At 34.0% G+C, this 14,140-nt stretch overlaps 4 protein-coding genes across 12 annotated transcripts in view; 2 read left to right on the forward strand and 2 right to left on the reverse strand.

The window, feature by feature from the left end:
• LOC108763607 (Protein tyrosine phosphatase 52F) overlaps window positions 1-2,661 on the forward strand; it is a 16,855-nt gene extending 14,194 nt beyond the window's left edge. For 2 of the 4 annotated variants that reach the window (XM_018511378.1, XM_018511377.1), the window contains exons 16-23: window positions 62-210; window positions 320-455; window positions 832-898; window positions 973-1,071; window positions 1,646-1,723; window positions 1,880-1,939; window positions 2,078-2,230; window positions 2,319-2,661. In XM_018511378.1, the coding sequence (XP_018366880.1) occupies window positions 62-210; window positions 320-455; window positions 832-898; window positions 973-1,071; window positions 1,646-1,723; window positions 1,880-1,939; window positions 2,078-2,230; window positions 2,319-2,326 (750 nt within the window). In that variant the 3' untranslated portion in view covers window positions 2,327-2,661. Of the gene's footprint in view, window positions 1-61; window positions 211-319; window positions 456-831; window positions 899-972; window positions 1,072-1,209; window positions 1,246-1,645; window positions 1,724-1,879; window positions 1,940-2,077; window positions 2,231-2,318 lie in introns of those variants that run through there. The other 2 variants (XM_018511379.1, XM_018511380.1) reach the window with 2 other exon arrangements.
• A 209-nt stretch (window positions 2,662-2,870) lies between these two features.
• On the reverse strand, window positions 2,871-4,088 carry Dim1 (thioredoxin-like protein Dim1). Its single transcript, XM_018511339.1, has 3 exons — window positions 3,919-4,088; window positions 3,513-3,649; window positions 2,871-3,322 (listed from the first exon to the last, which is right to left on the reverse strand). Exons 1-3 carry the CDS (start codon window positions 3,994-3,996, stop codon window positions 3,109-3,111), a joined length of 429 nt encoding a protein of 142 aa, XP_018366841.1. The 5' UTR covers window positions 3,997-4,088; the 3' UTR covers window positions 2,871-3,108.
• Window positions 4,089-4,308: 220 nt separating this feature from the next.
• On the reverse strand, window positions 4,309-12,546 carry LOC108763595 (uncharacterized). 4 transcript variants are annotated; one of them, XM_018511356.1, is made up of 4 exons: window positions 12,464-12,546; window positions 5,076-5,244; window positions 4,756-4,989; window positions 4,309-4,668 (listed from the first exon to the last, which is right to left on the reverse strand). In XM_018511356.1, exons 2-4 carry the CDS (start codon window positions 5,226-5,228, stop codon window positions 4,537-4,539), a joined length of 519 nt encoding a protein of 172 aa, XP_018366858.1. In that variant the 5' UTR covers window positions 5,229-5,244; window positions 12,464-12,546; the 3' UTR covers window positions 4,309-4,536. The 4 variants fall into 4 exon arrangements, with proteins under 4 accessions (XP_018366858.1, XP_018366857.1, XP_018366855.1 ...); XM_018511355.1 differs by lacking the exon at window positions 12,464-12,546 and adding an exon at window positions 5,929-5,987; XM_018511353.1 differs by lacking the exon at window positions 12,464-12,546 and adding an exon at window positions 5,647-5,714.
• Window positions 5,947-11,448, forward strand: Smg5 (Smg5 nonsense mediated mRNA decay factor). Of its 3 annotated transcripts, XR_001940224.1 has the most exons (10): window positions 5,947-6,257; window positions 6,672-6,894; window positions 7,297-7,461; window positions 7,625-7,893; window positions 8,050-8,227; window positions 8,320-8,724; window positions 8,807-10,163; window positions 10,297-10,632; window positions 10,937-11,216; window positions 11,331-11,448. XR_001940224.1 is itself a non-coding variant. In XM_018511349.1 (9 exons), the coding sequence occupies exons 1-9, from the start codon at window positions 6,184-6,186 to the stop codon at window positions 11,002-11,004; spliced, it is 3,075 nt and encodes a 1,024-aa protein (XP_018366851.1). In that variant the 5' UTR covers window positions 5,947-6,183; the 3' UTR covers window positions 11,005-11,307. The 3 variants fall into 3 exon arrangements, 2 of the variants coding, with proteins under 2 accessions (XP_018366851.1, XP_018366852.1); XM_018511349.1 differs by lacking the exon at window positions 11,331-11,448 and having other exon boundaries at window positions 10,937-11,307; XM_018511350.1 differs by lacking the exon at window positions 11,331-11,448 and having other exon boundaries at window positions 8,320-8,667; window positions 8,750-10,163; window positions 10,937-11,307.
• Window positions 12,547-14,140: the final 1,594 nt, after the last annotated feature.

The raw sequence follows: 14,140 nt of genomic DNA on the forward strand, positions 1-14,140 counted from the left end.
TATACGTACTTACAAAATTTTTTGTGAAAAAAACATCTGTAAAAAATACAAATAATTACAGGAAAATAAGAAAAGAAATATTACTCACTTGCACTTTAAAGACTGGCCCGATCACGATGTCCCAGAAGATTTCGATCCAATGATCAATTTTTGCCAAATAATGCGCCGCAATATTATCGCTAATAAAGGTTCCGTCGTTGTTCATTGCAGGTATGAACAAATTGTCTACGAACAAAACTGTTTTGCATTTTACGGTTTCAATCATAACGATGTTGTTAATTCATTTCTTCTTAATAATAGAAAATATCATTTTTTACAGTGCAGGGATTGGTAGAACAGGAACATTAATAGCAATAGATATACTTCTGCAACAAATTAGAGATAATAGAAAATTAGATGTATTTGGAACTGTGTATAGATTACGACATCATAGAATAAATATGGTACAAAGAGAAGTAAGTGATTCATAGTTAAATAATACTAAATTAGCAAAAAGAAACATTGTAATCTATATTTCGATTAGATAAGATATTGAATATTAAAATTTAAGAAGTTGCGAAAAATCGATGTTGTTACTAAAAAAGTAATTAATTTAACCCTTTGGCCTACAACCACGAGTGAGACTCGTGGTAAGGAATTTGGTAAGTGAGACTCGTGCTTATTGTTTATGGACCAAATTCCTTACCATGAGTCTCACTCGTGGTTGTAGGCCAAAGGGTTAACATTTCATCGAGTCCATGTTACATATTTGTTTTTTTTTACCAACTAAAAACCATTGTATACATTAGTACTTGTATAAATTCATATAATATAAAAAGAATATTTTTTCAGAGTCAATACGCTTATATATATAATTGTATAAAACAAGTACTCAAGAATCCTTATTTCTTAAAAACTTGTAAGTATCACTTAAAATTCTATGCTTCATATATACTTCTCCAGAAAAACTTATATTATCTTGCATTCTCATAGACAAACCACCACCAGTTGAGCCAATATATGAGAACACTCCTAAGAAAGCCAAAGACACAACAAATTCAGACACAACTCTAGTCAACAATCTTGAAATATGTATGTATTATATATTTAATATACATGTATATGTACTTTATTCCCTGTAGCAGACTAGATATTTTCTTTACTCTTATGGTATTATTAATAGTATAAGAAAGCACGATAGAAATAACACTAATCTATTTTGTACTACAGAATGAGAGTCTCTCCAACTATTTAATACGTGATGAGGTAGGAACAAAATGCTTGGATCGCGTTATCTTTTTCCGCTTTGCATTTCCCTCTTGCTTTACTTATATACATTTCTTACTATTTCGTGTATTTATTTAATATCATTTGAGCTAAACAAAATAACATTCATTGCTTCTCTATGTATGGTTTGAGAATAATTTTGCAGCTGATATATGCTTGCTATGAATTGAACATAATGCAATATGGAACGAATAAATTGCATTTTAATTAGCCAGTGATTATTTTTTGCATTATATTAAGAAAAATTTTATTGCGCTGTTTTTCTAAGCTACAATTATCGAACTACTTTTTTAAGTCAGTTCTATATTGCACAATTGTTTATATCTTTATCTAATTATTAAACTTTCTAATATACACTGCATGATTAAAATTATTCCAGTAAAAAAACATAACTCCATATCTCTGGAATCAATCGATACTCTCTTTTCTCGGTCCACTTCAAACATAAGAAATAGCGGTAAGACTGAATAAAATCTCATGAATTTAAACTGTATTAAGTGCATGCTGTATCAAAAATTAAGTAGCAAGAAAACATGATTTTGTTCAATATTATCTGTTTGAAATGTCATTTATATAATGTAATAGATTTTATCCTATATAATTTTATTTTAAGATCTGAGACAATGCAAATCAATGGATGCCATAAATATAAAAACTCATCACATACCTATAGGTCAGTGAGAGATATCAGTACATGTGTTTTATATAAATATATATATATATATAATTTTATGTATATACATTTATATATATACAGTTTATATATATATTTATATAAAATTTTCATTATAAGAACGATGTTAATTTTCAGAAAAATCCCGTACTCTGAATTGTATTTTTAAACCACTGAGGGATTCGTACAAGCTAATAAATAGAAAAAGTTTAATACAGGAGAGTATTCCATTAATAGCTTATTCAAATTCAACTGATGTACTTGGCGATAGTGTACAACATGTAACAAATAGTAAGTCTTATCTCTTTAATTTATGAAATTTATATTGTACAAATATTTCATTATTTTAAGTGATTTACTAAATATATCTATTTTGCAGCTATGTGAGAGACGACTGAATTGTTTATAATTATTCACGTGTTAAATTAATCATTAATACTTAGATATTAGACCAAAGTATACCCTGTAATTACATGTAAATATAATTATCTTGATAGAATATAAAATAGAAATCTTAAGATAGAATTGATATTGTATACTTTACATACTATTTTTTATAAATAATTGCAATTTTATGTATAAACATTTCCATATACATATGAATAATATACATCAGACGCCAGAATACATTATGTGATACCGAATATGTTTACCAACATTATTGCCTAATATATGCCTTAAGGAAACTAGTCTCATGGATATTGTAAAACATACATTTAAATATAAACCATAAATAAAATAGTAAATAAAGAAATTTTATAAAATTCTTTAAAATATATGTATTATTGACAAAGTATCGTATGTACACTTATTTATATAATTTATGCATTTTGTACTTTATGCTTATTTTATCTTATATTTATTTTTAAAATATGCACAATATAAATTACAACAAAGCTTACAACTATCCATTCAAAATCAAATTCACCTAGTTTCTTTCATGTAATGCACAGTTGGGATTTAGTTGCACTTTTCGGCTTTCAGCTTGGTTCGATGACCGATCGGCATTCAGGCTGTACGCGGGTTGAAGTAAAAATAAAGGGAATCAAGCTGAAAATCGGTCGAAATGTACAACTAAATCCCAGTTCTGATGTAATGTATTGCCTTGAAATAAATATAGCATTATCTATCTTCAAAATACAAAAACGTTCATATATTTTACAAATAAATTAATATCGATATTTAGTAGAATAATCTTTAGGAGAGACAACTAAACCTCGACCTTTCCTTGCACCTCTGTAAACTGTTTCAATAATGTCGATCATTTCCTGTTTGTCCTCCAAAGTCCAATTTATTTTGTTATTGTTTCCAGTACCTAAATCTATCATGATGTGTTTGTTCCTGAAGAAGAACATTACTGTACATGGGTCATACAGTTCATACCTGTAAAAAATATATATTGTATATATATATTTTTTGTATAATTATTGTTAAAATATTATACCAAAATATATTTCAATTATCAGTCTTAATTAATTCGAGTAATAGATTTTATTTATTCTTTGAAGAATTAAATTGTTAATTAATTATTGATGCAATATATGGACTTATAAGGACATAAGTTCCTACTTACATTTTATTAAAATCTGGCACTTTTGTGATATCCACTAAATAAATAACAGCAAAGTTCTTAACTTTCTCTGCGATATTATAGAGTACTTCATCCATTTTCATACACATCGGATCCCAATCGTGTCCAAAGCGAATCACCTAGAAAGAAATTATTTTTAACGCGTGAGTTCTAATTCAAAATAATTCTGTTGTAACTGACTTAGGCCCAGTTCCACAACTCACGGTTGATTCTTAACCGAGGTTCAATTTATTCATTGTCCCTTTCCAATTCTAGAATTTGAAAGAGATGAGAAACAAATTGAATCTCGATTAAGAGTTAACCGTGAGTTGTGAAACTGGACCATAATGTTTATTTACATATAACGAGAGACAAAATGAATGAGTGAAACATGTTAAAATAAACTCACCACGACTCTATCTTCTTCCGACAGAATGGCTTGATCGACTTGATAGCCATTTTCCAAATGCGATAGCATATAAGACATTTTGAGATGTGTGTAATACAATATTTGCTATTACAAAATGATGCAGTTTCGTATATGTTTGTATTAAGGCAATTAAAAATGTTGTTTAAGGTTAGGAAATGGACTGTCTAAAGTCACTAGATTGATAATCTAGTGACTTTAATACTGTCACTACTGTCAGAGAGGAACCTCTCTGCTACTGTTATGACGCCAAGATCACTTTACTTGCACTTTTAGCACTCGGATTCTGCGCTCTTTCGTTTCATGTTCTAGAAATTTCTTTAATTCTTTTTATACTTTTCCTCTTTGTTTTCTTTCTTTCCAAATGTTTAATTATACAATTAACTTATTTCAAGTGCAGGTATAAAGAACAGACGTCCAAAAGTAAAACGTCAATTAATGGAAAAATGAGATAAACTGCTATTACGTGAGGCACGTAATTTATTGCAGAAAATAGAACTGTGTTATACTTTTATACCATGGAATAAGTAAATCAATTATTTATTATTTTTTACATCTGTATGGAAATACAAAGTATGTAAACATCAGAATAAACAATACTTATGTTTTGGAATTAAGCAGATCTATGTATGCTTCCGCGATTAAGTCATCTTTTTTTATGAACAATGCTTGCATGAGGTCGTCAGCAATCTTCTGTCCAGTTATTATATCTTGATCTTCTTTCAACACTACCTGTATTTATTGATATATCGTTCCATATTATATGTTTACTGATCTTTATTGATACGGCTATATAATATAATAAGTAAATTTACAAACCTCTAGTTCTATAAAATTACCCAAACCATCAACTTTGTCAATGTGTATTCGAGTTTGTCCAGCAATGAATAAGAGTCTTGTTTTTTTAACAACTCCTAGTATACCATTAGATTGGGTCAAAATACTTTCGATTGACTCAACAATATCTGAATTTAACGATACTTTGTCATAGGTAGACAACTTTGGTCCAGAAACATCAGGTCTCTTATACAAGATTAACTCTGCAGTACCATCCTATGGGACAAGAAAAAAAATGCTTTGTATTCAGATAATATTATGTAATTATACTTATAATTGAAAAATTTAATAACTGCTCCAACCTTAAACTTTCGTAATTTTAATCTTCCTTCCTTTGTCTTGAAAAAGATATCATGTTGCTTAATTTCAGTCTGAGCTGTGTCGCTCAGCTCTGTAGCTTTTGAAATGGTATGTTCAATATCTCGAATTACGGCTTTGATCTCAATGTTACGCATGATTATCCCTGGAGTCCTGTAAAATTTACAGAAATTCATTGACTTATTTTATTTTTTCAGATTCTCATCATGTTTCTTATCTTGCTCAGATTCTTATCTTACATAGGTCTATTTGTGTTGCTTGAAACCCCCCAAAATTTTTATACTTAAATGAAATAAATATATATTCGAGTGTATGTGTGTGTGTGTGTGGAAGAGAAAGAAAGCAAAGATGCTTAGTGCAAAACGTACAAGCAGTGTAAACAGACCTAGGTATTATCTTACAGATTTCTATACATTTAGCTTATAATTATAAATCATAATCTGATAAAAAATATTCTAGCCGAAAATTATATAGACTTCTCCTTTTATTTGTATATTCATATAATATATTATTTAAAAAATCTCCTTTTCTATTTATTGTATCTAACTTGTTTACTTTTTTATCAAACCAACGTTGAACATTTGACAAATGACCGGTACTTTCAAATGAAAACACATTGGCCATAATAGGGAGTTTTTGCAGTACCGGATTCCTATTTCTAGGATTTCTAGACACGATGAGCGATGAGCGACGATATCCAATGAAAGCTCTGCTTTTTGTCACGTGACGATATAAAGCAGAGCTCTCATTGGATATCGTTCATTGTTCATCGCATCCAGTGTATAATAGGCTTAAGTGTACTGCAGTCGTGGACAGACTGGACACTAGATCAGAGACCAGATTCACCAGGTTGGACGGACAGCAGTAGATGGTGGATGGGTGTCACGGGTGTCACGTTTAGAGCAACGGAAAGAGAAAGTGAGCACTGGTGGACACTGTACAGGTAGCAGCGACGAGGCGTGCCGACGAACGGGCGACGAATGTCGAGATTTCTGAGTCTTCGGAGGAGATGCGCGTCCCAGGACTCCCAGGGGACCGCAGGGCAATGAGTAACGACGAGTCGGCCGGAACGCGGGTCATGAGTAACGCAAAATGAGAAGAACGTTCAACGCCGCGGTGGAGGCCCGAACAACGGACTGCCTCGAAGTCACGAGACGTCTGCACAAGTAAGTCCCTCCACTTTTCTGCGTCGAAATAAAATACTCTACTCTGAAAGTATCATTTTTTATCTTTAATATGATAAAAAAAAGAGATACTTTTATAACGATCTTGGAGAAACAAAAGGATTTCGAGACGTGAACCTAACCCGTCGTTGTCTCAATCGCCATGCTTGTTTCTCACTCGCACGTTTCTCGATGAATTTTGCGCGGTTTGCGATATATCAGGCATGATTGATTCATTCTTAGTTAGAAAAACGTCTGATCAATGCATTTGTACTTTTAACATTGGATATGATAATAGATAACCTGGTAAATGAAAAAATGTACAGTAAACGTGTATCTTTGATAATGACCTTCACACGTGACGCAAAATATGCTGGTTCACTCTTTAATGTGCATTTTATTGTTTGTTTTGTTAAGAAGCGTGACAGAGATCGTTAAGAAATTGGATGAGCAAAAGAATCGTGCCCTGACAGTAAGTGACATATTTCTTTCATCTGGAAAAATTCAACGTATGAAACTTAAGGATTATTGCGAGAGACTAATATTAAAAGACCCTATTGGAAATGTGCATAAAATAGAGGAGCTTCTCTGGAGAAAGGCCTTCTACGATGTTGTATATACAGCCAAGAAGTTACGGAAGGTAATATTTATAATGTGATGTACTAAACATCAAAGCTGACGATAATCTCTTGCTTGAAATCTCATAATAGTGGTTCAGGGTTCTGAATAGCTCCATTTTTACCTTTAAATCATAAAATTTGGAACCTCTAAATTATGAAATTGGGAACTGTGGTTCTACCATTACCTTCCTCTCGCGCTACTCATACGTATCTAACGTATATGGAAGAGATTTTATATATTTGAGATCTTAGAGAGAGAGAGAGAGTAAAATATATAGAAATTAATATGTATACATACACACATTTATAGTTTTTGTATTATTTTGTATATATAGTATATTTTACTTATTTTAAGTATATATGAATATATACAAGTTTTTAAAGTATAGAATAATAAAAAATAATTATTAACAATATTTTAGGGTAACACCTGGAATGATGTGGAAAAAACGCTACTTTCGATCCATTTGGCAGTGGGTGTGGGATATTATCATCATTTGATAATGAGACTGCAAACTGAATATGATCTAGATCTTGTTGGTGTTGTTGATTTTGCTTTCATTCAAAACGAAAGTATTTTATCATACGTAAGAAAATTTTTTAATATTTCACTTAATTTATTCTGGTTAGGAAACAAGTCTTATGTTAAAAGTATATTAATTATGATTTTTTATTGTGTTATTATATACAAATTATGGCAGTTATGTAAGACATAATATGTAATGTAATACAATTCTAAATTTGTGATAGGCAAGAACTAAGACAGGGCAAACTAAAACTCATACCAAGGAGCTCAAACAGTGTGTCATGCGCTTGATCCATCGGAGCTTAGTATGCCTTGGAGACTTGAGTAGGTACAAATTAGAATTAAATTCAAACTGGGATCCAATGATAGCAAACAGGTATTATAAAATGGCTATAGCCATTGATCCAAACATTGGTATGCCTCACAATCAACTTGGTACTATAGCAGGCAATAAAAATTATGGATTAGATGCAGTTTATCATTACATGAGAAGGTTGGTGTCAATAATAATTTAATTTTAATAAATAATTTTATGATAATGTTAATACATTTTCCGATAATAAATTGTATCTTAGTAATTTTATTTTCTTTTTATTAATATGTAAATATTTTTTAATCAATACTGATTATAATTTTAATTATTTCGCAGCGTTTTGTGTCCTGAGCCATTTGAAGGAGCAGAAGGAAATTTAAAGAAAATTGTAATAACTCAGTCGACCTATACAGATGAAAGCAATTCTGTCCATCATTGTGTATCGCGATTATTTTCTTTGTTGCGTTTGTGGGATGAAAATCCAAATTCTGATAAAATAAATCAAGAATGCCAGGTATTTAATTAACATTAATATTTATAGATATTTGAATTTTACATGACAGCATTTTTACAATTTACGATGGTGGTTAATTTTTTTTTCAACAGGATCTCTTAACTGATATAGAGAAGTGTTTAACAATGGATCACATTGAGCCAAATAATACAAATTCTCTTGAAAATATGGATAACATAGAAACATATCTTCAAAATTGTAAAAACAGACCAACGCTTTATTTAACAGATGATATGGTGTTTAAGATCGTGACAATATGTTTAATGTCAATTTCTAGATTAAAAAATAAAGAATCCAACGAAGTACAGGGCGTTGTTGCTATAACTTTAGCGATACTGTCACAATTGTTAGAGTTTATAATAAGAAAACTGCAAGAAATGATCATAGAAATGGCTGTGCCTAATGTAGAAGCAACTAGGAAGGGAAATACTTATTCCAAATTTAAAAATGCACAGGAAAATCAAGCATTATCAGAATCAAGAGACAACAGAAATTACATGAAAGACCAAGTATAATTCCAAGTTTAAAAATGCACAGGAAAATCAAGCATTATCAGAATCAAGAGACAACAGAAATTACATGAAAGAAAAAGACTCTATTTTTAGCAAAGACAATAATTTACTCAATTCAGATGAGACTAACAAAATTAAGTCGTCAGATAACGGATTCACAAATGAATCAGGTCCCAAAAAAACTCGCAACAAATCGAAAAGTCTTCTCAGCAAGCTTCGTAGGCGAAAAAGGAGAACTAGCTCTGATTCAGATGCGAGCGACGTAGATCAATCAACATTAGCGTCGTCAAGTGACGAAATCAACTCTGATGTGTCTGAAACGGAAGACGACGCGTTGAGTGAGGGAAACGATGCATTGTCGGATGATAATACAGATGACGAAGAACCATCTCCAGAAAATAAGAATCAGACTATCGAAAATGTAGCGCAAACAGCGAAAAAAGAGATGAACGGCCATGGCAGCGATATTGTCGACAAAACGGAGGATTGTGATAAGAACGGTATAAATCATTTGGTTAACGGACAACAGCACGCGACCAATCAGCAGACGGGTTCAAAAGCACTGAGTGATAAAGATTCTGTGAGCAGCAGTGCTGTGACCATCACGAATACTGACTCGTCTAGTACCTTCGAGGAAGGTAATAATCGTTTATGCAATGCGGACAACATCTTTTATATGGCACAGTTGAAAAAGCAAAACTTAAAATCGGATGACATTTTGAATATATTGATTGACAAGGAGATCCTTGTGTCTATTAAAGTATGCTGCGATTGGCTTCGAAGTAACCCTGACATTGTGAGGATATGCGCCAAGAGTTCGCGAACATTATTGAAACGTGTTACGATCCTGCTAAATTTAATCAATATGGATATTGAAATTCTTGTGCAGGGAAGCGAAGATTTCTCGATTCTATCCAGTGTGGAGAAACTGAAAGAGTACACGAAAATCGTACCTCTACCAGAGGACATTGATCTTCGGGGGTTAAATTTACTGGAAAATGCTCATAAAGCTCTCAATTGGCAAATACTTCGTAAACACAAAATGAACAAACGGGAAGAAACACTGCTGAGAGTATTGAAGCTAATCGAATTCGGACATCATCTCTGTTCTGTTGAGAATTCAAAAGTACAGTACGATCAGACTCAGCGATTGTTCACGGTGACGGACGAAAACTCCTCAAACACTCCAAAAGTAATAGGTTTAGACGAGAAAAATTTCGGACCGGAACACTCGAAACAGAAACTTATGAAACATATGGGCAAATTGTGGTTGAATGCTGAGGTTCGAGCTTTAGAGAGTCAAGTACAATCTCGATTGATGTCGCCGTATCTTGTTCCGGATCACAAAGCTTTATCCAAGCATACGCCGGCTCTTAAACGCTTAGTCGAAGCAAAAATATTTGTTGTGGTGATTCCCTCGGTTGGTAAGTAAATCTGTGTTCAAAGTGTGTAAGATGAAAGAATTGTATTAAAAAATAAATACAGAAGTTGTTTTATTGTCTATTATTTATATAAAACTATATTTGTAGTTGTATTTATATAAAACTGTATTTATAGTTGTTTCTGCTCTGGACGAGGTGAAACGTGTAAGCGCTCAGGCGAGAGAAGCGACACGATGGCTGGAGGTACAACTGAGGTGTGGCTCAAGATTCTTACGGGCGCAGAGACCACATGAACGTTTGGCGCCGCCGTTAATAACAGAACCAAAACCGAAGGACAAGGAAGCATGGTTATTTTTTCAGATAATAGAGTGTTGTTACTATCTGACTCAGGAAGCGAAGGTTGGTTTTACTGGTGACGGAGAGGTACCTGTTGTGACCCTCCTGACTGGTTGTAAGCCAGATGACAGAAGAGCTTTGGATTTTAGTCCTGATGGATTAGCAGAAAGTGCAGGTAGCTATCGTATTTTTTTTTTGTTCCTAGAATGCTAACATAAAGCGATCAACTAATCAATTGGTTTCATATGTGTGCGTGCGCGTGTGTGTGTGTGTACATGGTATGCAAATAGTAAATTAATTACATAGATTTGTGAAAAAAAAATTTTACATAGCATTTTTAATCGGCGTCTCAACAATTTTGTATATGATATCGCTCTACAATTATATTACAAAATTATAATTTTGAAATAAAAATATAAATTTAAGCCTCATTCTCATAGCAAAACTTAATATTATTTGATGTACGATTTATTTCATAGGTGTTAATCTGGAGCATATAGAATTGTTTTATGTAAAATGGAAATCGTCAATCAAGAGCTACGGTTGAGCGAAATATATCACTTCTGCGTGATTATTTGTCGCCAGTCTCATTCAGAGATGTCTATTGCTCGGGTGCTGCACAACCGGATTTTCAGCCGATTAAAGAGCAAACACGGCAAGAGGGTTGGAAACCCGCATATGAAACGGAAAATCGACAAACTACCGCTATTCGGTGATCGATGCCGATAAAGAATGTCATTTTCCGCAGTAGAATCTTAAGTAATAGAACCATGTTTTTTCCTCTTTCTAATCATTCGTATTGCCATTTATGTTTAAAAAGATTGTATTTTTAAGTAAACGTTTTTAAATAATTAGACTACTATTTTTGTCCAGCCCTATCATCAGTTGGCGAGTCGCAGATGCAAATTAACACATTAGTGAAGAACATAAGACATGACATTAAATGAGTATTACACACACGTTGAAATAATCGAGAACTGTCCAAATTCAGGAAAACACTAATTGAGATATACTAACTTTGTACACGAAAACAAAAATATGTATAATTTTATGTTGTATTCAATTATTCCTATTTATAATTATTTTTGCATCGTTCGTTATTACTTCGTACATCAGAAGCTTGCTGCTACGCTTGTGACTGTTACTAGATATTTCTATAGAACGTTGCAATATATTCTTGCAATATTGCTCTGTAGAGTGATCTTTGCTGCATGGGACATTATGTAAAAATGTAAGATATGTAAGTATTGAACAATGATACGTATACATACAAAATATTACAAAGCATTTTCGAAAATTTACGCACATTTGCAGACACAATAAGGATGTATATCAATTGCACACAAACTAATTGCGCACAAATCAATCACCGTGCTAAAATAAAAATATATAGAAACTCCCTACGCAGAAGTCGCTGTGATTGACAGTAGGCAATTGCAACAGTGCAAATGAACCACCCTCACAATTCCAAGCAGAACAAGACATTATAATATCAAAATGACTTTAAAATGATCAGTAAAAGTCATTTTTTAATCATTTCCGATAATAGACGCTTTCTAATAAGTTGAAATCTCTTATTCCTGTTCCTATTGTGGTTTGTGCTTTTCTTTTGTATGTACTCAACATCCTCGCTTTCTCTTTTTTCAACGCTCAAATATATATTTCTCATTTTAAATTCAAAAATATTTGGGGATTTCAAGCAATGCGAACAGACCTTCTGATTCGATGGAAATGTGCAAGCCAACCTAACTAACTCAATTCTGAGTATTGTGGAATTATTTGAATTTGAAATAGATTCCGATTATAACGACGTGCCATGGTTTGCTCAATGTATTTTTTTTTTTTCAATAATTATATAAAAAAGGAGCTACAAGCCAAGCTGGGTGTTTTCTGGTGACGCACGATGCTTGCTGAATTGCTAGCTGAAATTTTTGCTACCGTATTGAGTCAATACTATTGACTGCGATGCTGTAGGCATTAATCGATTATATTGCTCAATTTCTTACAGCTTGTTACGACGCGAGGTGTGGATTACTCCGCGTTTATCCTTTACAGCCTTCGGCCCCTGGTATATGCGTTTAATGCGTTGGACTTGCACTCGCCTTCCTGCCCTATTTCCTCTTTTTGTCATTCCACGGAAGAGTTTTATTGTGTTACCGACGCGGTTAATTGTCCAGTTGCAATGAGTGAATAATTAAGAGAATAGATAATAAGGGAAGGAAGAATTGAGCAGCTCCTACGAGCGCAGTTAGTCCGATTGGGTTGGAGGGGGGTGAGTTGAGCAGTTTCTACGAGCGCGGTCAGCTCCGAAAAGGAAGATAGACTAAGGCCCAGTTTCACAACTGATGGTTAACTCTTAACCGAGGTTCAATTTATTCATTATCTCTTTTCAATTCTAGAATTGGAAAAAGATGAGAAATAAGTTGAACCTCGGTTAAAAGTTAACCGTGAGTTGTGAAACTGGGCCTAAGCAGCTCCTACGAGCGCAGTTAGCCTAGGGGAAAAGGAAAAGCTGAGCAGCTCCTACAAGCGCGGTCAGCCTAGGAGAAGAGGAAAAGCTGAGCAGCTCCTACAAACGCGGTCAGCTCCGAAGAAGAGGATAGACTAAGCAGCTCCTACGAGTGCAGTTAGCCTAGGGGAAAAGGAAAAGCTGAACAGCTCCTACAAGCGCGGTCAGCCTAGGAGAAGAGGAAAAGCTGAGCAGCTCCTACAAGCGCAGTCAGCCTGAGGGGTGAGGGAAAAGAGGGAAACTTGAACCGAGTTAGACCCATGCGCACTTTTTTCTTCTGAAATATGCGACTTTATAGAGATATTTCTTGATCTATTCGCAGAGCGATCTGATAGAAGACTGACCGCAAACCCGGTTTTCGTCCCATTTATATAAGTGTCAGTCGGTGGCGCTCGCGAGTCGGGAGGAAGGGAGAGCACGAATTTCCCAGAATTGGGTGTACGTGACAAATGTGAGAAAAGGACTTTTCATCTCGAAATATTAGTCGTACCGAACTGAAACTCGGCATGGTTGCCGCGAATTTAATTTAACGTTGAGGAATCGAATTAATTCTGCGTTAATTAATAGAATTTCAAAGTTATTAGCAGATTAAGTTTTAGGTCCTTCTCCGTGGTCCGCGCTGCTCTTTCTCCGACTCTCGATTCACTCGATTGGTCGGCGCTCGCTAACGCGACTAATCTGCGTTTAATTATCTGTTCCGGGCTGGTCACGATGATCAGACAATAGTAAATTAAATAAAGATGCATTAGACATAATGCAAGACTTCCAAATTAACAATATTCTTGGCCAGAGCGGCTGAAGTCCCACTGAGAATACGGAGCGACGAGCCGCGATTGGTGCGCGATAGCTTATTCTTATTTCGAAGGATTATAGGCGTTGAGGCGTTTCGAGCAGATTAATTTTTCGTAAATCTCGTGTAGGACAGTAACGATATGAAGGTCATAACATATAGAAACAATTCCTTAACTCCACGTGGAGTTATCCTGCCTAGAATTTCGTCGCAACACATCGGCACGCGGCACGCGCCTAATAGGTGCTCCAATTGGCTCACGTGGTGTCGGCTTGATAGATAATCGTACGGGGTGATCCCGATTGACCACGGCTCAATTGGACACCACCAATCACAGCGACCGGTGCTTAGGAGCTTTGTAGTCTCAAGCGCTGTGAGTGGCTC

This window comes from Trachymyrmex cornetzi, unplaced genomic scaffold (genome assembly GCF_001594075.2).
Source record: "Trachymyrmex cornetzi isolate Tcor2-1 unplaced genomic scaffold, Tcor1.1 scaffold37, whole genome shotgun sequence".
Lineage (NCBI taxonomy): Eukaryota > Metazoa > Arthropoda > Insecta > Hymenoptera > Formicidae > Trachymyrmex > Trachymyrmex cornetzi.